The sequence below is a fragment of the Camelus ferus genome, chromosome 2 (genome assembly GCF_009834535.1).
Source record: "Camelus ferus isolate YT-003-E chromosome 2, BCGSAC_Cfer_1.0, whole genome shotgun sequence".
NCBI classification, from domain to species: Eukaryota; Metazoa; Chordata; class Mammalia; order Artiodactyla; family Camelidae; genus Camelus; species Camelus ferus.
In genome coordinates, this window is record NC_045697.1 from 110,560,275 (window position 1) to 110,586,476 (window position 26,202).

The 26,202-nt window shown below is 32.7% G+C and overlaps 1 protein-coding gene across 7 annotated transcripts in view; it reads left to right on the plus strand.

Annotated features, from left to right (window-relative positions):
- Positions 1-26,202, plus strand: part of RBM46 (RNA binding motif protein 46) — a 78,120-nt gene that overhangs the window by 18,433 nt on the left and 33,485 nt on the right. Inside the window, exons 5-6 of one of the 7 annotated variants that reach the window (XM_032465387.1) lie at positions 16,627-16,686; positions 23,510-24,698. The exons of 1 other annotated variant lie outside the window; for it this stretch is intronic. In XM_032465387.1, the coding sequence (XP_032321278.1) occupies positions 16,627-16,682 (56 nt within the window). In that variant the 3' untranslated portion in view covers positions 16,683-16,686; positions 23,510-24,698. Of the gene's footprint in view, positions 1-175; positions 377-16,626; positions 16,687-23,509; positions 26,070-26,202 lie in introns of those variants that run through there. 5 more of the 7 variants (XM_032465395.1, XM_032465372.1, XM_032465415.1 and 2 more) reach the window with 5 other exon arrangements.

Here is a 26,202-nt window from a genome sequence, read left to right on the forward strand (position 1 = left end):
TGACCACCTAAAACTTTTTAAACAGGGGGAAAGATTCTCTGTCACAAACCAGCTTGTGCCACTGAATTGATTTCATCTGACTTTTTTGCTGTTGTTTAGCCATAACTGATGAAATTTAATTAAAGAACAAATCTTATTTGAATGCCTCTCATTATGTTCATTGTCCTTTCCTAAGCAATCCGAAGCTAAAGATAAATAAAACATTGTTTTGGCTCTTAAGGAGTCTCAGTCTGCTGAAGAAGGCAGACCCACAAACTCTGTGCATAGCTTCTTTTGAGAGTACAGAAGTGCACCCTCCCACTTCATCTGAGTTGTGAACCTTGAGGCGAGATTATGGGCAGAGAGGGGCACAACATGAGCAAATACCTATTAGAAGAACAGCATGATGGTGGCCTAATGGCAGACAGTTCTGGATAGTGTTCGCTTTGGTGATTTCAGTCAGATTTTCAGGATTAGAAATGTAAAAGATGTGGACTTTAGTTAATTGAAATTTCATCAGTCCTGCTTTTTTAAAACTTTGCAAATATATGTATGTTTTTAATACAACTTGCTGACTGTGCTTGCTTGGCCTCTGAGCAAGTACTTTTTTTCTAGGTGAACCCATTCTGATTTTTGTGAACCATTTTATGTGCGAATATTCATCTTTTTAATATCGTCTGTACTTTCTTTATTTCAATATTCATTTTGTAGCTAATTTGTGTGTTGCTTCTTATATTTGACTTTGTAATGACATACCTCATCAGAATCTTTAATGTTTTTCTGGTCATTTTGTGCTAAAATACTAAGTATACTTGTATTCTAAGCATGATAGCCATTATATTTGCTATCCCTTTAATATTTAAATATTAGGGAACTAAGTTTTGTTTTCTGTTACCCCTTGTAACTTGGTTGAAAGTTATGAATCAGGCATAGCAGAATGAAGGTATACTGTTCTGAGAAGTTTAAATCTGAAAAATAATTGGTGCTTTTTTCTTATGAGCTAGCATTATTTCCAGATTGATGGGCAGAAATGCAAAAATAAAATGTTGCTTTTAAAAAATTGCCAATAAATTGCTTTGAAACAGAAACTTTCTCTAATTTTTTTTTAATTTAAGGAATAGTTTTGAGACACTTAAACTAAATACAATATAATGATTACATTATAATTAAAGTTTTAAATTATACATAATTAGAAGAAAAATATTTTTAGAAAGTTATGCTTTTCTTTCTAATTTTCTAACTTTCATATTTTTTCAAACATTTTAAAAAACAAAAATAATTTGCTGAATTTGCTTTAATTCATCTAGTTGAGTAGGACAAGCATGAACCATTTATACATTAATTTGTTTTCATATGACCATCCAGTAGGATGAAAATTCCATTAACTCAACTCTGTGTCTTTGAACCTCTGAGAGGGCACAGTTGTTCATGAAAATGTATTTCCGTTACTTTTCTGAAAGATCATCATCTGGTATTACTCATAATTCTTAATCTTACTAACATTTGTATTAATGGACTGTAATTATTGTGGATAATATTGTGGGTAATATTATTATTACTACAGTGAGAGAAGCAGCTTAATAGAGTAATGAGTAATCAAGTAAAAGTAAAAGAACCTGTAGTCTCAGCTGCCCACAAACTATAACCTCAGAATAGCAAATGGATCATTTAGTCTTTGTGGACCTCAATGCATTCATCTCTAAAATATCAGGGTTTTGCTGGGTGAGCTCCAGGGGCACTGTTATCCCCCAAATTTACGGTTTTGATTAAAATAAAAAAAATCTATGAAGCACCAAAATAATAGTTTTTTTTTTTCACATGTACCAAGATAGATATTTGAATTCAAGTAGTTTAAAATCAAGAGCTGCTTTTGCAGGGATTAATTCTTTTCTCGATTTAACCTTCCTTCCTTTATACAATTCAGAGCCTTATATCTGCTTCACAGCAGAACAACTGGATAAGAAAAATGAGAGGGTCAGTTACCTATTTCATTTTCATCATGACAGATAATTGCTTTTTTATTTCCTTCCCTGAATTTGTCATTGATTATAATCAAAACCAAGATTTTATTAAAAAAACAAGCTAATTACTTAACAGTTTGGAAATTAGTTTTCTTTTTGTAACAGAGAATCTAGGAAAATAATGTGTATTAAAACATACCATGTGACCAGTATTTGTTCGATAGATAAGTTATTAACTAATTAGTTATCATCTGATTTCATTTACTTTATACATTTATTTAGTCATGCTTGACCCTTTATTCTATAATTTCTTGGTATCTTTGGTTAATACATTCCTAAAATACTTGTTCTAGTATACTGGTTTTAATAGTAGCTATTGCTTTTTAATTTATAAATTTAATGTCATTTTTATTTAATATTTTAAAAAATCATGTTTATACATTCTTTCCTCTTGTATCAAAGACCACAGTAAATTTGCATATGTGTTGCATTCTTAGATGTCAGCAGCAATTCATAATTTTGCCACATGGTGTCACCTAAATACATATTTTAATGTGGCTTTAAAAGGAATTTCAATGTTATATTGATTTTCCTCTCCTCTAAGGCTTACTTACTTTGGGGGGTTTAGAGTCAGGGAAATCTGTATAAGAACTTGTACTTAGTCTTAAGCCTGTCATGCCTTTATTTCTGCTCCCTATTTAATATTTAGTAGACAGTAGTTGCTTATGCTGTATAGTGAATGGACTAGTGAATGGAGACAGATGTTTTAGAAAAATGGTTTTACTGTGATGGATTCATTCAAGTGATCATCTGTGCTTTTAACCACTTTAAGATTGTTCAGTGTCAGTTGCTTCCAGATCTTTTGGTTAAGATTAAATATATTATCTACTCTTATTAGTTAATTTCAAATCTGGCATCTATCTAGAGCAATTCAGCCTCTATCCTAGAGTAATACATCCCCTATCGAAGACCTGGTAGTGCGTTACCTCTAAGAAGAGTACACTTCCCTCTGGAGATTCGAAACAAAAGAAAACAAAATAAAGAACTCTAATTTCCCCAATAGATTAGAAGCTCTAAATCACCAAAATGTTGACAACAACTTGGATTTTCTTGCTTCTTAAATTTGTAATATTTGGTTAAAGATATATTAGTGACATGTGGACCATTACTTACAGCAAGTGATATTTGAGTTATAAAAATGGCCTCTCTGTGGATTTTTATATATATAATAATTCATATTTTAAGAAAATTATTTATTTGGCTAACTGTATACCTTCCTGCATTGATTTTAGTAAATATAATCTTATATACTACACTGATAATGATTTCTACTGTAATTGTATTTATAACTTTAGGTTAAAAAGCATATAGGAATGCAATCATTGAGAACATCAGTCTGTTGTAATTGTAGTGTCTGATAATTTGGTCTGAAACCCCTTATTTCTTTTGTGTTTAAACAGTATAGCTTGATTCTTATACACAAATTAATCAAGAATAAACAAAATTGAATAAATAAAAATTGTAAACTAGGATGTACAACTCCAGCTTCTTTTATATAATAGCTAGCTATGTTCACTTAACTTCCCTTTTTTTTTTTGCAGATTTTGATTTCCTTTGTTATATTTTCTAAGGATGCTGTTATTAGAGATACTTGATTTTTTACTCTTCTTTTTTTTTTTTTAATGCTGTTTTGTAGATGGGTTGTTAAGACTATGAGCTCATAAAATTAATTTTTTTCTTGTTACCTTTATTTCAGCATACGTGTTCCAGTCTGCTTGTTTACTGGCCAGGTAGAGGGTAAACAGATTAGCAGCATATCTGACATATGTGTGTATGGTTTTTTTTCTTCCACTACTATGTTGATTTTAGGTCCAAAGGTGACCAAATATGTAGTTATAAATTTATGAAAGTTCAAGTTTCCTCCACTATCCAAAGTGGAGCGTTCCTGTGAAACCTTTAGTAAGCCAAAATGGCATAAAGCAAAGAAGCAATTACCTTAGGACACATCTTGCTAACAGATACAATAGAGCAAGGTAGAGCACAGATGCTCAGAGACACAGTTCAAAGCTGTGATGATTTGATGCTAAGCCATGAGTGTATTTCTTGGGGAAGGAGCTTGGTGGCGCCAGTCTGGATGTTTGAGCTGCACAGTGCCTCTGTAATGAAATTACTGCAAAACAAATGCTGAACACTGTTTTTGCTTTTTGCCTTTTTTTGTAGAAGGGAAAATCCTATTCGGATTTCTTTTACTTAGAAACAGGTAGTAATATAGGTCCTTTAGAAAAGTGAAGTGGCATAAAGTAAACTTTGGAAAAGTGGGGAATAGCTGTGTTGTAATTTGGGGCACAGAATTTGTAAGGTTCTAAGTGAGCCATTATGAGTCTTTGGAAAGCAGGTTTAAGATTGTTATTCTGCACTATAAAGTTATAGTATTTACCAAGAACCAAATAATTCAAGCAGAGAAATGTTTATTAATTTAAATGTCTCATTTGTGTGAATTAGGTGTCGCCATATGTTTCCTTGAGAAATCACAAATCAAGTTTCCTTGAGTGGTCAAGAATCCCTTGAGGGATTCCTAGATGTGAAGTTTAGATATGTCGAGCATGGATGTAATGATACCAGAGCGCTGGGAAGTTACTTCTTCTCTCACAAGAACTAGAGGGAAAGGGGAGATACTGAGCAAAAATAGGATTACTTGCCCTATGAAAGCACTCCCTAAGCTTCTGAGGGGGATTGATAAATATGATGAGATAGCTGTGTTTGTTTTCCTTTATTTCTTAATTTTTTTTCCTGTGATTTGCTGACGTAAGGTTTTTAAGTTCTTGTGTTGAAATGCATTTGGGCTCTCTGTGATCTCTTCTCTTTTTGCAATCACCTTTTTCTCATTTTTGCATCAGTGTTTTTTTAAACCTCACTTATTCGGACTTTGAAAAATCTCTGCACCTTTATTTATTTACTTTTATTTATTGTGGTTTATGCTGTGGGCAGGGAGCTGCCAACTTAGTGAACCTGACTTGGGGAGGGGGATTAAGAGGCTTTCTTCACGACACCTCTAAGGCCTTGGTGAGGAGATTGATGTCAGGCGTGCTTTAATTTAAATTGGTAAATAAGGGAATTATTTCATTGCTTTAAGATTTTATGTGAAGTTTTAGGCAATAATGATTTTTATTTTCAGTTCTTTCAATCTGATGTTCTATTTTGAAAGTTTTCACATGACAAGAAAATTTTCTATAATCAACTCACAAATATTTATATTTAGATAGGAGGTATGAATAAATTGAAACTAATCCAAACACAGTCGTCATATGTATTTATCCTTGAATGTTCTTTAAATATGTACTTCATTAATTCAGGGAACTTACATACATTCTAAAGCCCTATTATAAAACCCAACTTAGGAGAAAGGTAGAAAGATGTTCGACTTCCCCTCAGCTCAGTTTCTTAATGGGGAGAGATGGCATTGTCTCATATTGATGGAGCAGGCTGACCTAAGTAGAACATTAACCTTCCCTTTATCGTGTCTGTATCGTTTTACTGGTGATGGATGGGTTATCCACTTTCATCCTTCATCCCATGAAAGATACGAGGTGGCCTATTTAAAAATAATTAAAATACAAAAGAATTCAAATTTTAAATGGAAGGAATTGAAGCAATGGGAAATTATGAGTAGGAAAATAAAGCCAAGCAAAACTAAATATATTGTTTAGGGATGAATGAATATATGGTAAAACTATAAAGAAAAGCAAGAGAATGATCAACACTTTAAAATTAGGATCATGATTACTTTAAGGGCTAGAAGGAGAAATTGAAAGAATGCAAGAGAGACTTCTAAGGTATTGATAATTTTCTATTTCTAAACCTGGGTGGTGAGTGTATGTTTTTATTTTTAAAATTATGTTATACATTCTTCTCTTTGTATATCATGGTTTTATAATTAAATAAATAAGATGGCAAAGAATGAAAGCCGACCAGCCAGGAGTAAAAACCTAATTATTTTGTCAAAACCAGAATAAGAGTCATTCTATTCCAGAGATTGTCAAATTACCACACAGTTGACCCTGGAACAACACAGGTTTGAATTGTGCAGGTCTACTTGTACACAGGTGTTTTTCTTAGTAAATGCTGCAGTACCACAGGATCCCAGGTTGGGTGCATCTGTGGATGTGGAGGGCCGACTGTAAGTTATGTGTGGGTTTTCTACTGTGTAGAGGCTCAGCGCTCCGACCTCTGTTTTGTTTAAGGGTTAACTGTAATTCAAGACAAAAATTAGAAAGTTATGTAGTATCCAGACCAAATAATTTTATTTTGCTCAGACTATATCTGGAATGTTTGGTTTTGGGAACCAGTATTTAATTAAACCTGGACAACTGGGGAGAACTTGGAAACTGTGCGACAAGGACAATGAACAGCTGAAGTATTTGGGTCTGTTTAGTCTGTAAATATTAATATAATATTTACAAGGGGAATATGATTGCTGTCTTCGAATGTTTGAAGAGCTGGCGTATGGAAGGGAGACTTCAATATGAAGCTCCAGGGGTTGGAATTAAGTCTAATAGAGGAAAGTTTCAGACAGGGAGATTATGATTTGGTATAACCCAGAAACATGTGAGCGTTTAAACTCCTGAAAGCTTTGTATCCCTCAGTTATGAAAGGAAAAAAAAAACCTTTAATTTTTTAGCATGTATTTTAAACCTGTTTTTTAAAATTTTTATTCAGGTATAATTGCCTTACAGTATTTTACTAGTTTCAAGTACACAACATAGTAATTTGATATTTTTATAGCTTATTCTCCATACTAAATTGTTATAAAATATTGATGTATTCCTTGTGCTGTACATTACATTCTTTTAACTTAGTTATTTTATACCTAGTAGTTTGTGCCTGTTAAATCTGTTTATATTGTTAAGTAAATGTATGGAAGATGGCAAGATTCTTTACTAGATTATTGTGGATCAGAATTATCTTCCTTAACACCACTTGGAGTATATTAGCCTTACTATTTTGATGCCTTCTGAAAAATTTGTCCTTTTGCAAGCTTTGATTTAAGAAAGCTTATTTTTAGAATCCTTATTCTTCTCATACGAATAGTTGTTTATTATTCACTCCTATTTTAGGCTTTTCTGTTTTCATTTTCAGTTTATTGGCTGGCAGCTGGCTGATTGTTAATCCTTATTAATGTGTGTGTGTTCATGAAACAAATACTTACTGAACACTGTGCTTTGTCTAGAGTCCTGAGGATCACTGTAGTGAGTGAGACACAGTTGCTGCCTTCATAGAATGTTCATTCCACTGAGGGGGGAAATTGTTCAGTTACAATTCTGATAAACACTCTAAAGTATGGGGTGTTAGGAGAAAGTATAATTGGATGACCTGACCTGATCTGAGATGAAAGGATCAGGAAAAAGTACATGGCATTTTAGAGAGAATTTCAGTAAAAGGAAATTCAGTACTTTAAATTTAGTATAGCATATAGGCAACATAGAATGAAAGAACATAGCATTCTGAGCTAGATTTCATGAATTCATATCCCAGCTTCGTTACTTATTGGAAGAGTTGTTTAACCTGTCTGTACTTCAATTTCCTCATCTGTAAAATGGAAATATTAACAGTACTTACCTCATAGGGTAATTTTATTAAATGGCTTAATTTTGTATATTAAAATATGCCATGTACATATTGAAGAATAATACTTGTTCAGAAAACAAACCCAAGACACCAGAGTTTCCAATCACTTAAAATAATGAGTATTATTAGTAATAATAATAGTTAATATTCTTTGAGCACTTACTATATGTTAGGTACTATGCTAAATGCCTTTACATGGTACTACATTACTCTGTCAATTCTTTGAGGTAGGCATTATTTTAACGTCTACACTTTTTTTTTTTAACTGAAGTATAGTCAGTTACAGTGTGTCAATTTCTGGTGTACAGAATAATGTCCCAGTCATATATATACATACATATATTCATTTTTATATTCTTTTTCGTTAAAGTTATTACAAGATACTAAATACAGTTCCCTGTGCTATACAGAAAAAATTTGTTTTTTTAATCTATTTTTATATATAGTGGTTAACATTTGTAAATCTCAAACTCCCAAATTTATCCCTTCCCACTCCCTCTCCCCCAGTAACCTTAAGATTGTTTACTATGTCTGCGGGTCTCTTTCTGTTTTGTAGATGAGTTCATTAGTGTCCTCTTTTTTCTTTTTCTTTTTAGATACACTTTATTTTTTTAAATAAATTGAGTAGCTTGAATAATTTGCCTAGAATTCTCCAGTTAGCTAAGAGGCTGTGTTCTTAACTGCTGTAATATCACATGATTCCAGTAAAAAACTGACCTTTTCTAATGTTAAACATTTGATAACAGACTGTGAATTTGTGGGATATTATTTGCAAGTTATTCTTCTAAAACTTAATATATAGTGAGATAGGCTTTTGTTTCATACTTTACCTCCTTTTCAGAGACAGTTTTATGTTCCTTAGTCCTGCAAGCCCACTTACCAGACCCCTCCAGTGTAGTGTGGATCCAGGACATCTGACTGAATCCTAAGTGAAGTTCTGAGTTACAGAGATCTTGCAAACATACCTTGTTTACAAGGAAGCTTTGTGATTTTTAAGTTGACTCTTGGGTAAGCATTACCAGCTGGTGGCATATGTGCCAAGGTGTCAGATATGTGGGTTTTTGTTTTTTTTTCCCTCCATCATATGCTAGGCAGAATTTCAAACTGGCAGTTTGTTTATGTCTGTTTCATGGTCACTTGTTGCTTGGTACTCTCATTTTGCTTTCTGACTATACTCCAGACATCTCAGTACATAATTCAGTTATAGAATTTATCACTCCGATTATGTCTAACTATGCTTTTGCATTGTTACTTACTTGCTCAGGAACCTACACTGGCTTGCTGTTGTGATGTAGTCAAGTCTTCCGAACTCCACATTCTACTGTTCCCAATGCCCTGTTGCTTGGCCCCATTTGACCTAACCATAGACAGTACCTCTTGCTTTGATTATCTGAACTTGCCATGCTTGTTGGTATTCCCAAGCTTTTCCTAGTGCTGCTTACTCTGCCTGGAATATTCTTCTACTTTTATCTGCTTAACCTCTTACGTTAAGCTTTTCTTGGACATTGTAACTGAGAATGACTTGTTTTTTATATTACCCAACAGTTTAGTAATTTTTATATTACTGTTTATTTGCTGTTATAAAGTTTTGATCCATCAGGATTATAAAGCCAAGGAACTTTGTACATATAGATATATTTTTAATTATTATGTCCTGCATTATACAGATCAGTACTGTCTGCTCCTTTAATACTGAGCATGTAGTGCTTTTCCAATAATTGAAAGTGATCTGCATGCTGGAAGGTTAAAAGGGAAAATTCTAAGGAAAGAAAGTTTGGCTGTACTTTGAACAGAAAGAAGAAAGGACTGAAAAAGAAATACCTGAGATACGGCGTTGGTAGGTACAGACACAGAACAAGTAAATGATGAATAGTGGTTAACAGGATGATACGTATTTATGTTTCATGGATGTAGAAATGATCAGTAGATCACTTTTTAAATGCTAATAAAATGAGTTTTAAAATGTGAAAGTCTCGAAAGTCTGACTGAAAGAAAGACTGAGTCATATGGGTTATGTTATATTGAGTATGTAGATACGTATTGTGTGTGTGTGTTTATATATAAGGATGAAATTTGGGTAGTGGAAGAATAGGAAATTATGGTTGTAGTAGTTGCTTTTAAACTGTCTGAGAAAACTTTCATGTTTTTATCTCTATCAACAATACGTAGTATAGAATATAATGAATCATATTATGTACAATATTATTTTATTGGCCATTATGATAGCTTCTTAAGTTCATTACATAAGCCACAGTTACATTTAGTGCCATATATAACCTTTGTTAAGACTTCACAAATGGAGAATAATTGGCAATAGCTTATTGTATGTTATTTCTAAATTTAGTTTATATCAGCATTACATTTCTTCATTCTTCTACACAGGTGTAGACTGAGAAGATGCTGTTCTTCCTTTCAGTTTTGTTTCCTAAAGGCAGGAAAAACCTTGAAATTCAGGATGCTGAAAATTTAGCTGTCTTATTTGGAATATGCTGGAATCCTGTGCATTTAGTTATTTTCTGTTTTCAAAAGAAGAAATAGCAGTATGACGCATTGAGAATCTGAAAAACAGTTTTTCATCTTCCATACCACTTACTTTAAAATCTATACGGAAACCTTCAAATTAAAACCAGTAAATTCTTCAAAGATACAGAATATACTTATAACATTTAGTTTTAAATGACTTTTAAAACTTCTTTACACCTTCATAGAACAAGTCACAGGTCTACAATATTGAAAACCAGGCTCCTAATTGGTGGGAGTTATACCTAGTTTATCTTCTGACTCTTATTCCTACATAGCAGAAGGCTAAACTAGAGCATCGAATGATTTCAGTTTTCAGAAAACAAGATCCTGTCTCGGATCTTTGAAGTTTAATGTATCCTATTCTTGACTTTATTCTTGAATTTCCAATATACCTTTTCTTTTCCCTGGTCTCCTTTGGTGCCTTTTTTACTGAATAATCCCATTTGAAATAATTTATTGGAATATATTTTAACAATCAGTGCTTTTTTAAAGGAATGAAACTAATAAATGGTAAATTAAATTGGATTAAAAGCGCTGGTTAGTAACCTTGTGTTTGTCATTAAATTGAGATTCTGCTGATAGGTTTTACTTTTGTTTTGAGGATCATCACCATCTCTTCCATATATTAACAGAAATGTAGTTGTTGTAGATCAGTCATTTAAATTCCAGAATTTTTTTCCTGTTGAATTTGATTTCATTCTAATTAAAAATTAACAAAAAACTAATTCTAAAACTTCAGGTCCAGATGGTAGTATGTGAAGGCATTTAGGAGGGAAGACTTGCTGCATATTTAATAGTAATTCCAATTAGCATTTCTACTGAAAATCACCACTATAGTTTTTTTCTGTTACCCAGAATCATTTTTCTTTTTATGTTATTCTATCTTGGCAGTAACTTTATTATTTTAAGTGGGTTTATTTTTTATAATTATAAATGATAAACTGCTCATTTATGTGTATCAGTACGATAGCTGTTCAGATTCCTTTTTTTTTTTTTTTGTGAACTTACTACATTACATGCAGACAGTAAAGGGCACAATTCATTTGTGAAAGCTTTGTAAATTACCACAGAGGGATCACATCCATGTAACTACCAGGTGAAGACATAAAATATCAATACCCTAAAAGGCTCCTTTGTACCCTACTCAGATATTACCCTCTATCCCCAAAGGAAGCTAGCCTTCTGACTTCCGTTTTTGAAATTTGTACAGCATTTTGTATACTTTTGTCTGGCTTATTTTGACATTATGTTTATGAGACTGGCCCATGTTGCTGCATGTAGCCGTTCTGTTCATTCACTCTCATTGGTATAAGTATTCCAATGAGATGTTTAATTTATTTGCTATTTCTATTGTCAGAAGTTCGAGGTGCTTTCAGTTTGGGCTGTTCGAATAACGATACTGCGAAGATTCTTGTTCATGGTGTTTTTTTGGGGTGTTCATTTGCATGCATTTTTGTTGAGTACATAGATGTAGAAGTGATGGGTCATGTTTTTCAAACTTTAGTGGATCATGCCAGAATGATTATACCAATTTACACTTTCCTAGCAGTACATGGGTTTCAGTTGTTCCACTTCCCTGCCAACATGTGGGTATTACCAGTCTTTTAAATTTTGAATATTCTGGTTAGTATATATTGCTGTCTCATTGAGATATAACTATATCACTGTTTAGTAATGATATTGAGCATCTTTTAATAGGATTATAGGAAATTAAGATATCCTCTTGATGAAGTCTCTGTTTTAAATCTCTTGTCCCTTTATTGCATGGAGTTGCCTGTTTTTTTTTCTTATTACTTAAGATTGTAGCCCTTTGTTGGATATATATTTTACAAATACCTTCTTCCACTTGGTGGCTTACCTTTCTGATCTCTTCACGATTCACTTGGAAAAGAACAGAAGCTCTTAATTTTAGTATGATTCAATTTATCCATCTTTTAAAGGTAGTACTGTTTGTGCCCTGCTTAAGAAATCTTTGCTTACCTTGAAGTGATGAAATATTCTCCTAATTATCTTTTAGAAATTTTTTTAATCTTTCAAATTTAGTGAGGTGTGAAAATTGTAGGTATATATGCGTGTATACACACGTGCACACAAACATAGCTGTGTTTGGTAGAGAATATCTTCCTTATCTTTTTTTCTTCTTCTCAATTATCATGACTCTTCTCAGCCCTTCTGTTTCTCTATGAATTTTACAATCACATTGTAAATTTATACCAAAAATCCTACTACAAATTTGATTGGAATTGAATTGAATCTGTGGATCAATTTGTGAAGAAATGACATTTTTATAGTATTGGGCCTTCTGATGCATGAAAATTATAGATTTCTCCATTTATTTAGGCTTTCTTTAATTTCTTTAAACATTCAGTAGTTTACTGTGTAAATATTTCCTACATCTTTTGTTAGATTTCTAGCTATTTAATGTTTTTCAATGCCACTATAAAAGATGCCTTTTAATTTCGATTTCTAGTAGTTCCTGTTTATATGAATATAATTTAATTTTACATATGAAATAAAACTGTTTATTTGATCTAATGGTTTGACTCCGCTTTGTTTTAAATTCTCTACATACACAGTCACGTCAAGTGCAAATAGCTTTTTCTTCCTTTCTATTCCTACACTTTTCTTTTTTTTCTTGCCTATTTTACTGGCTAGGACCACTAGTCCGGCATTGAATACAAATGGTGATAGAACATATCCTTGTAAACATTCAGCATTTCTCCATTAAGGTATGATGTTTGCTGTGGTTTTTTATTATAGAAGTCCTTTATCACATTAAGGATAGTCCCTTCTATTCCTAGTTTGCTAAGAGTTTTTTTTTAATGGGTGATAAATTTTATTAGATGCTTTTCTGTATCTATTTAGATAATTATATCATTTTTGTCTTACTATTTTAATGTGGTGAATTGCATTGTGTGATGTTTGAATGTGACATCAGTCTTGCATGTGAAATAAACCCGGTTTGGTCATGGTACATTATCCTTTTTATGTAGTGCTAAATTTGAATTTTGATATTTTCTTTAGAATTTTTACATCTGGTGTTACATCTGTTATTCTCCCACAGTTCTGGAGGCAGGCAGTCAGACATTAAGGTGTTGTGGGGCCACGCCCCCTCTGAAGCTGGTAGGGGGGAATTTCCTTGCTTCCGTTAGCTTTTCTTGTTTGCCAGCAGTCCTTTAGCTTGCTGGCTTGCAGATGCATTACTCCCAGCTCTGCCTCTGGTGGATATGGTCTTCTTCTCCCTGTCTGCCTCTGTGTCTTCACATGTTACTCTCCGCTCTCTGTTTCCCTGTTCCTGTAAGGATGTCAGTTGTATCAAGATAAGGGTCCACCCTACTCCAGTCTGACCTCTTCTTAGCTAATTACTTTTGCAATTACCCTGTTTCCAAATAAAGTCACATTTTGAGGTATTAGGACTTCAGCATATCTTTTTGGGGCACACAGTTCAATTCATATATCAGGGCAGGTCAGTAATCATCTTTAAATTTCTTTAGCTTTCATGATTTTTGGTCTGCTTATTCTGTTACTAGGAGAGGGTAATGAAAATCATACATTATGACTACAGATTTATCTTTTCCTCCTTTTGAGTCTGTCAGATTTTGCTTGATATATTTGGAGGTTATGTATTAGGTGCATAGACATCTAGAATTGTCAAATTTTCTGGTGAAGTGTATCTTTTATCATTATACTATGTCATTTTATTTCTGTGATGCATTCCTGCCTTAAAGAATACTATTTCTGATATTAGCATAGACTTTTAAGCTTTCTTCTGGTTAGAGTTGCATATATATATTTTTTTCATTTTTTAACTTTTCCTTTTCCTGTATCTTAGCCTTAAGATGAGCACAATATATAGTTAGGTTTTGTTGTTTTTGCCATTGCTTGTTTTTGCTGAAAGTCTGTGTTTTGAATGGTCAGCTTGCATTGAATGTACTTACTGATGTGCTTAGAATTAAGTATCTTATCTTGCCATTTGCGTTCTATTCCTTGTCCCTGTTCTGTTTCCCATTTCTCCTTTCTTGCCTTCTTTTGATGGATTCTTTCTTTGCCTTTTTTTTTTTTTTTCGTTTAGCTGTATTAGTCCTAGAATCTTTATTATACTTTTAGTGATTACCTGGAGACTCCAAAGTGTATTCTTAACTTACTAAAGTCTAATATTAATTAGTGCTTTTATTCCATTCCAGACAATACAAGGACTTTAGTACACTTTAATTTTTAAAATTTTCTCTTCCAATTTGTATAGTGTCTTGATATTTCCATATGTCTTAAACCTATGTTTTAACTCCCTACATACCTAATTATAGTAGTATTTAGTTAATATATATTTGTATTCAATTATCATTTACATATTATTTCCTCTGCTCTTTATTTTCTCCTGTATCACTCAACTTCCACTATGATTATTTCTTTATTCTGTCAAAGAACATTCATTTGTGCTTTCTTTGGTATGAATATGCTTATGGCAGATTACCTCAGTTTTGTTTGCCTGAGTCTGTCTTTAATTCATTTGCCTTTTGAAAGGGTATTTACTCGATTAGTAGTTATTTTCCTTTAATTCTTTGAGATTATTAGTTCCATTTATGTCCTCTGTCTTTGTTGTTCCTGTTGAGAAGTCAGCTGTAATTTGCTTATTACTCCAATTCTGTTGTAAACTCTGCCCTCTCTGGCTACTTTTAATGTTTTCTTTTTATTTGTGATTTTCAGAAGTGTTACTAGATAGATTTATGTGTAGTTTCTTAGTTTAACTTAATTGGGACTTTCATCACTTCTAAAATCTGTGGATCAATGTATATCACTTGTTTTAGAAAGTTCTAAACTATTCTGTTTTCATATATTGCTTTTATCCTGTTTTCTCTTTCCTTTCTATATGGTTCTCCAATCACACATATGTTAAGATCTTTTTACTGTGTCCTACGTATCTATTACGTTCTTTCTGTACTTCTCCATTCTTTTGTATATTTGATCTGCATATTTTCTTCAGGTCTGTCTTTCGGTTCTTGAATTTTTTTCATCTGTGTCTCACATGATAAAGACATTCATTTGGATTCATTTCTCAGTCCTAAAATTTCATTTGACTCTTTTTTATGATTTCCACTTTTCCTCCAAAATTTTTAGTCGTATTTTTCACTTCCTTGAGCATATTATCATAATTAGTTTAATACCCAGTTGTGAAAACATTACATTTCCTATAGATGTGTTACTGTTGATTTTTGTTTCTGGTGGTTTTAGGGCATATTGTTTTATCACTTTGTATGACTGGTTAGTTTTGACTGAATATCAGACACTGGATATGAAAAACGTGGAGATAATTTAAAAGCTAACGTGCAGCAGCGTGTTTATTCAGAGACGTTTTATTTTTGCTTCAGAAAGGGAATCAAAGGATTGGCAGTCCCAGATGGCCTTAATTCAGGCAGGGAGTGAGAAGTTTTGAATTTTGCTGTAGCCATCATTAAAGTTGGTCCACTTCTGGATTAGTTTTGTTCGGGGTTCCAGACATGTCTCATCAGTAGCTCCTCAGCTCCAGTCTTTGTCCACCAGTCCTCAGAAATGCGTCTCTCTCTTGCCGTCTTCCCTTGCCTCTCAGATCCCTCTTTGGAACTGGCCAATCCTTCTAAGGTAAACACAATTCCAAAGATATGCACATCTCTGTGGGTTTCCTTCTTGTCTAAGATCATAGCCCCGCAGTTGTCTGTCTTGGCCATTCCCAGCCCTTTCAGATAGGCAGCTCTGCTTTAATAACTGTCTGCATACTCTGGTTCTCATGGGGAGGGTTGATTAGTGTTACCTATTTCATGATGTGAAAATCAGAAAGTAATGTGACTATTTTTTTCTGCTGAGTTATAATCTTTAAGGTGGCTGTTCAAAAGTCTACAGTTTTATGTGACTTATAAAACATTTTTCATTTGTTCATACTTGCATGCAGTTTCTTAGCATGAATTTAGGTGTACACACCTACCAGAAAGCTGTAAGGCACGTGAAGAGAGAGCCAGTGAAAAGGATGGATGTCCAAAGTTGTGTTGTCCTATATATGGTTAAGTTAGGCTTTGAGTAGACAAAGTTTAGCTCTTAATAAGCAAAATGTTTTTTTAAGTTTAGTATTATTTTGGCCATTAATTTATTTTTAAGACAAAGCAAGGGTATTGGTTTTTTTTCAAATTCACTTACATATTTTGACTGCTTATCAAAAACTGGGCAATCTCATTTGTTTTTAAAATCCTTTTCTTATGTTATTAGTAGAATAGTACTTCTTAGAAAAACAACTCATGAGGACTTATTTTGTATAGAAAGGTATATGTATTTCTGTTAATGTATTAACTCATGATTTTCATTCCAACAACAAAAATACAGTTCTCTTTGTTCATCTTTGCAGAACTTTGGAAATAACTATTTATCACTTGTTTCTTTTCCTCTATGTTTATTTTCATATTTACTGATCAAAAACTTTGTAACTAAAGTCATCAAGGATTCCATACACTTCCAAGACAGGGATAACATTAGTCTGCAGACTCAAATTCTTTTCTGTCTTCACTACTTACAGACAGGGAACACAGTCTCTTCAGCCTGGACCTATGTAGAAGAATTTGGAGAAAATAAGCAGGTAAGAAAAAGTCTCAGGAATATTAAGTGATATGTTTAGTTTTCAAAAGCCAGTTATAAAGTATTCTTCTTATGGTTTTAAGAAGAAACATTTTAAATTGTCCAGTGAAACCTTGTGAACATTTTTGATTATTATGGCTTTTTAATTCTAGACTCATTAAGCAGTTTTAAAAAGTTAAACTGGTTTTCATATTTCAGTTCTTCTCAAAACTTTTAACATGTACATTGTGAGCCACGAAGATGGCAAACAGTATTTTACGGTAGATGTAGTTGGAATGAGTGTATTATAAGTAGATTACCCAGAATTTCTCAAACTTACTTGAAAATTGAACCCTAATTTTTTTCAAACTTACTGAACCAAAATTATTATTGATACAATTTAGAATAAAAGTTCTGTTTATTAGGATTCTCTGTTTAGTTTTTCCAGCATGGTACTGAGAAGGAAGGATAGTTTTAGGAGGAAGTTAAAAGGTAGTTTATATTTTTAATGAAGATTATTACTATCCAAATTCCTTTTTATGTGTAGAGGCAAAAAATGTAGTTCCTTGGGTAGCAATCCACATGTTCCTGAGGAAGTTAATTCATCTTTCTGTGCCCCAATTTAATCCTTGTTAAAAAGAAAAATAATAGCACTTATCTTGTAAGGCTATTGTAAGGATTAAATAGTACCCATCTTGTAAAGTTATTTTTGACACTTAGTAAGTGCTCAGTAAAGATTAGCTGTTATTAATATAACTTACACTTCAGATACAAAGAAATACATTTATTATGCTTGAAACTTAAAACTGTTTAGATCTTAAATCTTAGCATAAAAATTCAAATATGTGATGCTATGGTCCAAACTACCTTTCCTACAAGTTTTTATAGTTCAAATTTTGAATTATGAGGACTAATTTTACTGATGGAAATGAAACTTTGAAGAGAGCTGCTATCTTTCCTGAGGCTTTTATGTTCTCATCACTTTTGCTCAGATAGTTTTTCTGTTGAGCTACAGTTTTTGATCTGTACTGAAGCCTAGTTTACTACAGCTCAGATCATAATTTTCCCTTTCATAGGCTAGTCTTTTATTACTCTCTTTCCAAACGGTATAGAAACTAGCATTAAAAGGAATCTGACATATGAATCTCTTAGTACAGAGGTAGCAGACTGGAAGCTCTAGATATGGCTTGTTTGGTCTCGAGTTTTTTGAAAGGAAAGCAAGTAGGCTTCGTTTCGGTACAAATAGTTAGACACCTGTTGTTTTACGTTCGGTCCTTTCTGAGTTCTTTTTTTGGTTGTTACATCTTGGTCTCTGAAGGCATTTGAGTTTGTAATTGCTGTGCTTAACATTTTAAGAATTTTTCTGATTTGTTTTTCATGTTTTCCCATTATATATTATCCCTATTAAAAGTTCTTCCGAAAATGATTTGCAGAGTTCTTCAGTGAAATAATTGTTTCTGTGGTCAAGTGTGGGAAGACCCATGTACTGTATACTCCCCTTGGAAAATCATGTTAGCATATTGAACAATTGTAATAGTAGTCTGCCTAGCTGTTAAGCCCAAACCCATCTTTCCTAAAATTTTCCCAAGATTTTTTTGGCTGAGGGATTTGTTTTGAGGTACTTGAATTGTGTGATATATAGTTTGGAAAACACTTAAGGTAACCCAAAGAAACACTTGGGATTTCTTTATAATTTTTTTGAGGTATAATTGAAATACAGTCAAATGCACATATTTGAAGTGTACCCTTTGGTCAGTTCTGCTTTATACATCTGTGAAATGACACCCATGTTCAAGAAAATAAACATCTCCGTCACCTCTACTATAACCCATTCCTTCTCCTACCCTCTTTCCCAGGCAACCACTGAACTGATTGCTGTCACTATAGTGACGTTAGTTTGCATTTGCTAGAGTTTCAAACCCTTGTTTTTGAAAATTTAAATTATAATCTTTAAATACTTTAGAATCAAACAGCTGTGATTTCTTAAAAATAAAAGCACAGATATCTGACAGTGTATGTTTGTGATAGTTGTTATAAAGTATCAAAGTTTCACAGTAAGGATTTATTGCTCTTTTAAAATTATATTGGAAAATACATTTTAAATTAAAAATAATTTACTTAAAAACAAAACCAGATGATTTTCTCCAAAATTGAATCTAAAAAAATATAATTACTCTAGTAAAAATAGAGAACTAACTAGAACTTTATAAGGAAGCAATTATAGACAGAAACTTTCTTTCTTATCCAGTTATCTGTTACTAAGACTAGTATACTCAAAGCCTCCTATAAATCATCTTAAAACAGAAATACTGACCTACGCTATTCTGTGGGCCTAGTCTTAAAAAAAAAAAAATTGGTTACTTCAATTCTACTGTTTGCCCTTTCCTGTCAGTCACCTGATAGGAAAAGTAAGTAGAAAATAAAAATAATTTTTCAAAATTTAATTATCATAGTACCCTTTCCCAGTAAATGAGTAAATGAGTAAAAATGCCAGTGAATTTGATAACACTAGTGTATTCTGACTAAAGCATCACTTAAAAATTTTTAGTTACTGATTTAAAAATATTTCCTAGGTTATAAGATGCTTAATAATTAGCAGTTCTGAAAATTCTTTCCTCTCCTTTATAGTTAGCTTTTGATTTTCTATACTAGGACAGAAAGTACAAAATAATAAATGATGAATATTATTTATATTCTAATATAGATGATTTTTTTCCTCTGTGTTAAATCCAGCCATATTTTATGTTCTGGGTGTATATAATAAATGCCGTTAAAAAATGTTTGTTTTCCAGATGAAATTCAGTGGTTCAGTAAGTTACTGAGTTATTACAGTATGGCTGTTTGACTGTTAGAAATGGAAATAATAAAGTGTGAAATGAATTTTTTTCAAAAATGTTCATAAAGATCTTACAGAAATTTAAAGAAATGTTTAAAATATGTATTAAAGGTATAGGAAAGGTATTTCATCAATCAATATCAGATGCTTCGCCCTCATACATTGGTGTTGGGAGTGCTTAAATGGTATATAGCTGCCTTGGAAACAGTTGGCAGTACCTCAAGAAGTGAAACCTAGAGTTTACCATATGACCCAGCAATTCCATTCGTAGGTACGTACTCAAGAGAATTAAAGTCACATGTCCACACAAAATCTGGTGCACATTATTCCTTAGCAGCATCATTCCTAACAGATGAATGGATAAACAAAATGTAGCCTCTTCATACAATGGGTATAAAAAGAATGAAGTTCTGATATATGCTATATGGATGAACCTTGAAAACGTTTTGCTGAGAAGCCAGTTTAAAAAGACCACGTAAATTGTATGATTCCATTTATATGAAAAATCCAAAATAGGCAAATCTGTAGAAACAGAAATTAGTGGCTGCTGGGGCTGGAGGAGAGGGAATGGGGAGTGACTGCTGGTAGATACAGAGTTTGTGCTGAGGGTGATGAAAATGTTCTGGATAGTGGTGTTGGTTGCACATCTTTGTGAATATACTAAAAATCACTGAATTGTACATTTTAAAAAGGTGAATCAAAAAAGAAGGGGTGGATGTAAAGGTGGAACTCTAGAGGGTGGAGGTAACAAGGGGAAAAAATCCAATTATGAGGAATTTACTCTTTTATAGAAAATTTATTCAAGGAGTATGTGGTCAGAAACAAGCTAAAAGAAAAAGAGCCAAAATTAATATGAGAAGACGCTTTCATTGAATTCACTTTGAAGTCTCTATTAAGGGTTTTCTCCTTCTTTATGTGAAACAGAAAAGCAGCTAGAGAATCTGTGATATTTGGTCAATATGTGTAAGAGAATTAGAAACAAAAAATAAGACAAATAAAGAGATAAATCAGCATGCATCCATTGCTTAGATTTCCTTAAGGAACATTGTGGTGGTATTTGTCTCTTGTGTCGGACAGAGGAAGGGAGTAGCCTGCATTATAATCGCTAGAAGCGGGACTGGCGAGCGGCTGTGAATGTGCTGCAGGCCTCTGCGCTGTTCTCCTGTCAGATGTGGTGCCACAGTTACCACTCACTTTCCTGCCCCTTCCAGACACAGCTTCAGGATTCTTTGGAATCCGGAGTCCTTTTAGCCTTTACTACCTGATTGGAGTTGGCACTGAAGGTTAAGCCTGTTTACTAGTCTTTACATAGATCAGTGTTAGTCTATGAAAATATTTGTTTTCATTCAAAATATAAATGTGAAATTTTAGAGGATTTGATCAAAATGCTGTTGCTAATAATTATATTAAAGCATTATAATGGAGCAAGTAATACCTTTTTTGCAAAAGAGTCTTTTCATCAAATGAAGTACTACATAAAAGTTTAGCATATAAAAGCAAAGGAATGCAGAGCTGGGTGGTTGAAATGAGAAGTGTGGGGGTGGGTAGGTGCAAACAAAAGCCAGGTAGCCTAAAGCACCATCTACTTTATTTCCATCCCCCTGCTTACAGCAGCCTTTTGAGATAGTTTCTCTCAACTCAGTTTTGAGAAGATTGCCAAAGTAAAATGCTTGATCAAGTGGCAGTAATACTTTCCTAGGAATTGAGAGGCCTAATTTAACCATGGTGGTATGGAACACTTAGTCAGCCATTTTTTTGTCTATATCATTCTTCAGTGAAAAAGATGGTTTGAATTAGGGACTTCTGAGGACTCAACTCTTCTTCGTTTAATATTTTGATTTGGAAAATCTGAGTAGCCAAAAGCTTTATTGATATCAACAATAAAAAGACAAAACCAATAAGAATGGTCAAAGGGCTTGAACAGATACTTCACTAAAGATGTTCAAATGATCACTCAACACATTATCGATCATAAGGGAAATCCAAATTAAAACCAAAATGAGATACCGTTTCATATCACTGGAATAGCAGTGATTAAAAACACTGACAATATCAAATGTTGGTGAGGGTGTGGAGCAACTGGAACTCTCATATATTTTATTGATGTGAGTGTAAAAATGGTCACATTAGAGCACTGTTTGGTAGTATATATCCCTACCCTATGACCCAGCAATTCTACTCTACTGTTTACCTCAAACAAATGAAAATAGATAACCCACAAAAAGACTTGTATAAGAATGTGTACAACAGCTTTATTCATAATATTTAAAATTTAGAAACATCCCAGATCTTTATCAACAGGTAAATAGATAAAGGAATTATGGTGTATTCATACAGTGGAATACTATTCAACAATAAAAAGGAACAAATGACTGATAAACACAACATGAATGAATCTTGGAAATTATGTTGAGAGGAAGAAGATAGACATAAAAATACTTTTAAGAAGTACATTTTATATGAAGTCTAAGAATGGTCTATAAACTATGCTTATCATGATAGAAATCAGAAAGTGGTTGCCTCCAACAGAAGGGCTCTTGACTGGAAAAGAATAATGGGAACGTCTAGATTGATGGATATGTTTTTTATCTTGTTTTGGGTGTTGGTTACATAGGTTTATATAGTTATCAAAACTCATTGAAATGAGCACGTAGGATGTATGCATTTTATGATATGTAAATTGTTCCTCAATTTAAGAAGTGTTAGGCAGTTGAATAATTCCCAGTGTAAAACTTAAATTCTGAAACTGGCTCTGTATTGTTCCCTTAAGAAGGGGAAAGGGGAGTACAGAGCCCAGTCTAAGGCTGAAACGGTGGGTTTGAAGAGCTAAGGATATTCATTGGGAAGAAAAACCAGGGGTGGGCTAGTAAGTATATGCTAAGAATTTTAATTCATTTATTGATTTGTTGTTTCACAGAAATCAGTGATGCTTTCTGAGTTTTATTGTCAGTGATACATCTATTGTATGTTAGAGGAAAACATGATTCATCAAGGTTTATCTCACTAGTTACTAAGTTTGATATGTATTCCTATTTTCAAATCACCCAGATATTTTTCTGAAATATTTAGATTCTTAGATTGTTGAAAAAATTATTTTGAAATGCTTAAAAACATCAGAAGCCGTTTGTTTCCTAATCTTTGTAGTATTGTGGGGGGGGATTTTTTTCTCTTAATTTATTATCCTCTATGGATAAAGTCATCAAAGAGAACTTTTAATTTTATATTTTTGTTTACTCTCCTTAAAAATGTGAGAATACAGCAGTCCATTAATGTATTTTTATTTTTATTTCTTAAATATTTTTGTCTTTTTTAAGGCTCTTTTTAATTTTTTTCTTTTAATTTACTTTTTTTTGGGGGGAGGGGGAGTTGATTAGGTTTCCTTTAGTGTATTTTTAAACTGAAGGTTTACAGGAGGAGAATATCAGAAATACAAATTTTCAGACCTAATAAGCACTCTGCCGGTAGTCAGTTGTCTATCTTCTTTGTGAAATCTTCCTCAAAGGTCTCTCTTATCCATGTTTCATGAATAAGCTGCGTTAGCTCTTGAGGGGATAGAAACCTAAAGTAAAAGTCACTTCTCTGAAAGCTACGTTTCCCCACCTCCAGAAGTAACTATTTAAAGATCTGCTCTTCTAAATAATGTTGTCTATGAGCACACTGTTAAAATCTGAAGAGCTGGTTGTATCATGTATATATGGCTGATAAAGAATCGACTGTATTTGTGCGATAATCTTTAGAAGGAGAGAATCCTTGATTTATCCTACTTTGGATATTAGAAAGGCAAATGGTATCAAAGTAATTCCTTACCCATTTCAAAATACTGAAAATATTTTGAACTGGATGCCTTAAATGTATTTATGTCTTCTTGGAAAAAAGCTGCTTTTAATTAATCTTACCGTACCATTAATACAAATAAAAAGGTTAAAAATTATTTTAATTGGTTTTACAATGCTAGAAATTAAACCTATATTTAACTGATTTTTAATTTTTCCATTTTTTTCTTAACTAGGTCCTTTCTGATGTTGCTTGAGCTTATTCTCCTGCAGTTGATCTCATTCCTGTTGGCTTAATATTAAGTCCATGACAACACTAAGTTAACGCTCACGTTTTAGGCCTCATTTATAGTACCAGGGAAATACAGAAAAAATTTTACCTGTACATTAGATGACTTAATTTCTTCCACTCCTAGAAACACCATAAGTTATATAAATAATCATTTTATAGTCATTTTCACACCCTTGGCTTACTCTACACTAAAGAACATAGTGAGTTTTTGGAAAGTACAGGATTTACAAATTTGGCCTTTAATACTCACACACATCCATAAACATAATTAGTGAAGCAAGAAATTATTGGTACAGAAGATGAATGTTTATTGTGGAACAGTAATATTTAAAATATTGTTTTTAAAAATTTGGTTTAATTTTGGGTTTCCTATACTATAAATTGATAATGGTTTCTTGAAGTTTATTTTATAAAACTGACTTACTTTACTGTTTTAAGGTACCAATAGGATTCTAATGTTAAATTGGTTTGTTGAATTGTATAAATGTTTATGTTAGTATTTAAATAATGAAATATTAGACAGTTTTTTTCAATCCAGGGGTGAATTTTTCTGCTGGTTTTATACCTAATGCAGTTTCAAAAAAGAAGCAAATATGAATTCACTGTTTTTCATCTTTTCTTCATGGATGACCCCTTAGTGTCAGTACCAAATCTGAAAAGAGCTTCGTTGTGGATGGAAATCAGAGGCTCTCTTTCTCAGTGATCATAAAAAGACACAAAACAATTAATAGATATCTAAGAAATAGATACCTAAGAATGCATTTTAATAAGATCTCTGAAGCACTGTGTCAGTGAGAGAAATGTCATGCTGACCGATGAGAATACCACAATTTGCAACACAGTGAATGCTGAAACAGCCTCTGCCAGCAATACAGTATTATCAGGATTTTGAATGTTAGAACATTATGTTGAACTGTGATTATAGTTTTAATGCTTTGTCTATTTGAATTAAATTTGTAAGCATAAAGATGTGCAGCATAATTGTTCATGTATTTATTTACAGACTACAATTTCCGTCGCAGCTCAGTAAATAGTCTTTCCCCCGTTAGTGCTACCCTCTCTTCTGGGACTCCCAGCGTGCTTCCTTATACTTCAAGGCCTTGTTCTTATCCGAGCTATCCCTTGTCACCACCAGTGTCACTTGCTAATGGCAGCCATGTTGGACAGCGACTATATATCTCCAATCAGGCCTCATTCTTCTGAAGAAAAATATTGTAAACAGGAGTATGAAAGTTTCTTTGTAAAGCATGCAAATTAAAATACTGTTTCATTTTAGAATCGGGTTTGCACATTTGGTTTTAAAATGATAATTACATATTTATTTCAACATAGTAAACATCAGTCACAATTCAGAAAAACCTACAGTTGTAAAACTTGTACAAATGCTATGTTTAAAAAGTTACTCAGTGATTTTTCTTGATAAAGGTGTAACAAATGGCTATTCTTAAAATTCTGGGATTTTGAATACTTCTGATTCCTGAGTGGGTAATAGAACCCAGAAGTTTATGTTGAATTTTTGCATGATAACTTTGCTAAATAGCATTTCACAAATATTAAAGCACTTGCAGACAGTGGTTACACTAGATTTGATTACCAAGGATCACTATCTGTATTAGAGTTTAGAACAATCATATAACCAGAAGCATCTAACTATTATGTAGAAAGGAATGAAGGGCAAAAAGATTAAGATGCAAATTTTATGCAATACTGAAGAAAAAGCAATCTACCATTGTGGTCCTTGAAAATAACTATAAATATTTTTGTTAATTATTTGTTATAGAATAAATTGTAATTTTGCTGTTAATGTATTTGAGGTTTTTATAGTTACGCTTCATTTGTTTTTGATATTCACTGTATAGTTTGAGCAATAAGTGTTAAGTTTTTTAATGTTGAAATCATGTGTTGTTTAATTTTTGTACTTGAATTCAAATTCTTTGACATTAAATATGTGATGCTTCTAATATGCATATGTTTTATTTTTGTTTATTTGTATGCACAAAAAAAATTAGCTCTCACAGTTGCCTTGACTTTCTAGGGATAATTTCCCTTACTTGGTATCCATTACAGACTCTGTGTCTTCATTGGGACCAAAGCAAAGGATACTGCAGAGAGAAAAATAAGTTTTGGGAAGCAGTAAAAAATCCTTTTCAGGATATTAATGAACCCAGTGACATTTCCCCCTTTTTCTTATGAATAGTTAATGAATCCAGGTCATTTTGACTGTTTAATAGTTTAGTGTCCATCTATAATAAATTTCTAATGATGGTTTACATAATTGATAGAGCAAAAAATTGTCCACTGTTAGATACCAGACATTAACTTTGTTTATTGTATAGCTGTATGGGACAGAGAATTTTTCATAAATAGAATATGAAATGATTGCAAATATTTTTTTCAACTAAAGCTTTTTCTAGCAAGAAGTTATTGGGGAGTAATTAAATGTCTCTTTTTTTTCCCATCCTGTAAAGAAGGCTCAGTCCATCTGACAATATGCATTACTTACCTGTCTAGGTTGCTGCCTAATTTAAATGAGCATAGACGCTGCACTTAACTAGCATTACTTCTTTTCTGACACCTGATTTTGCATTTTAATTACTGTGACTCACAGGTTCATATCACTCCTTCAGCAAACATACA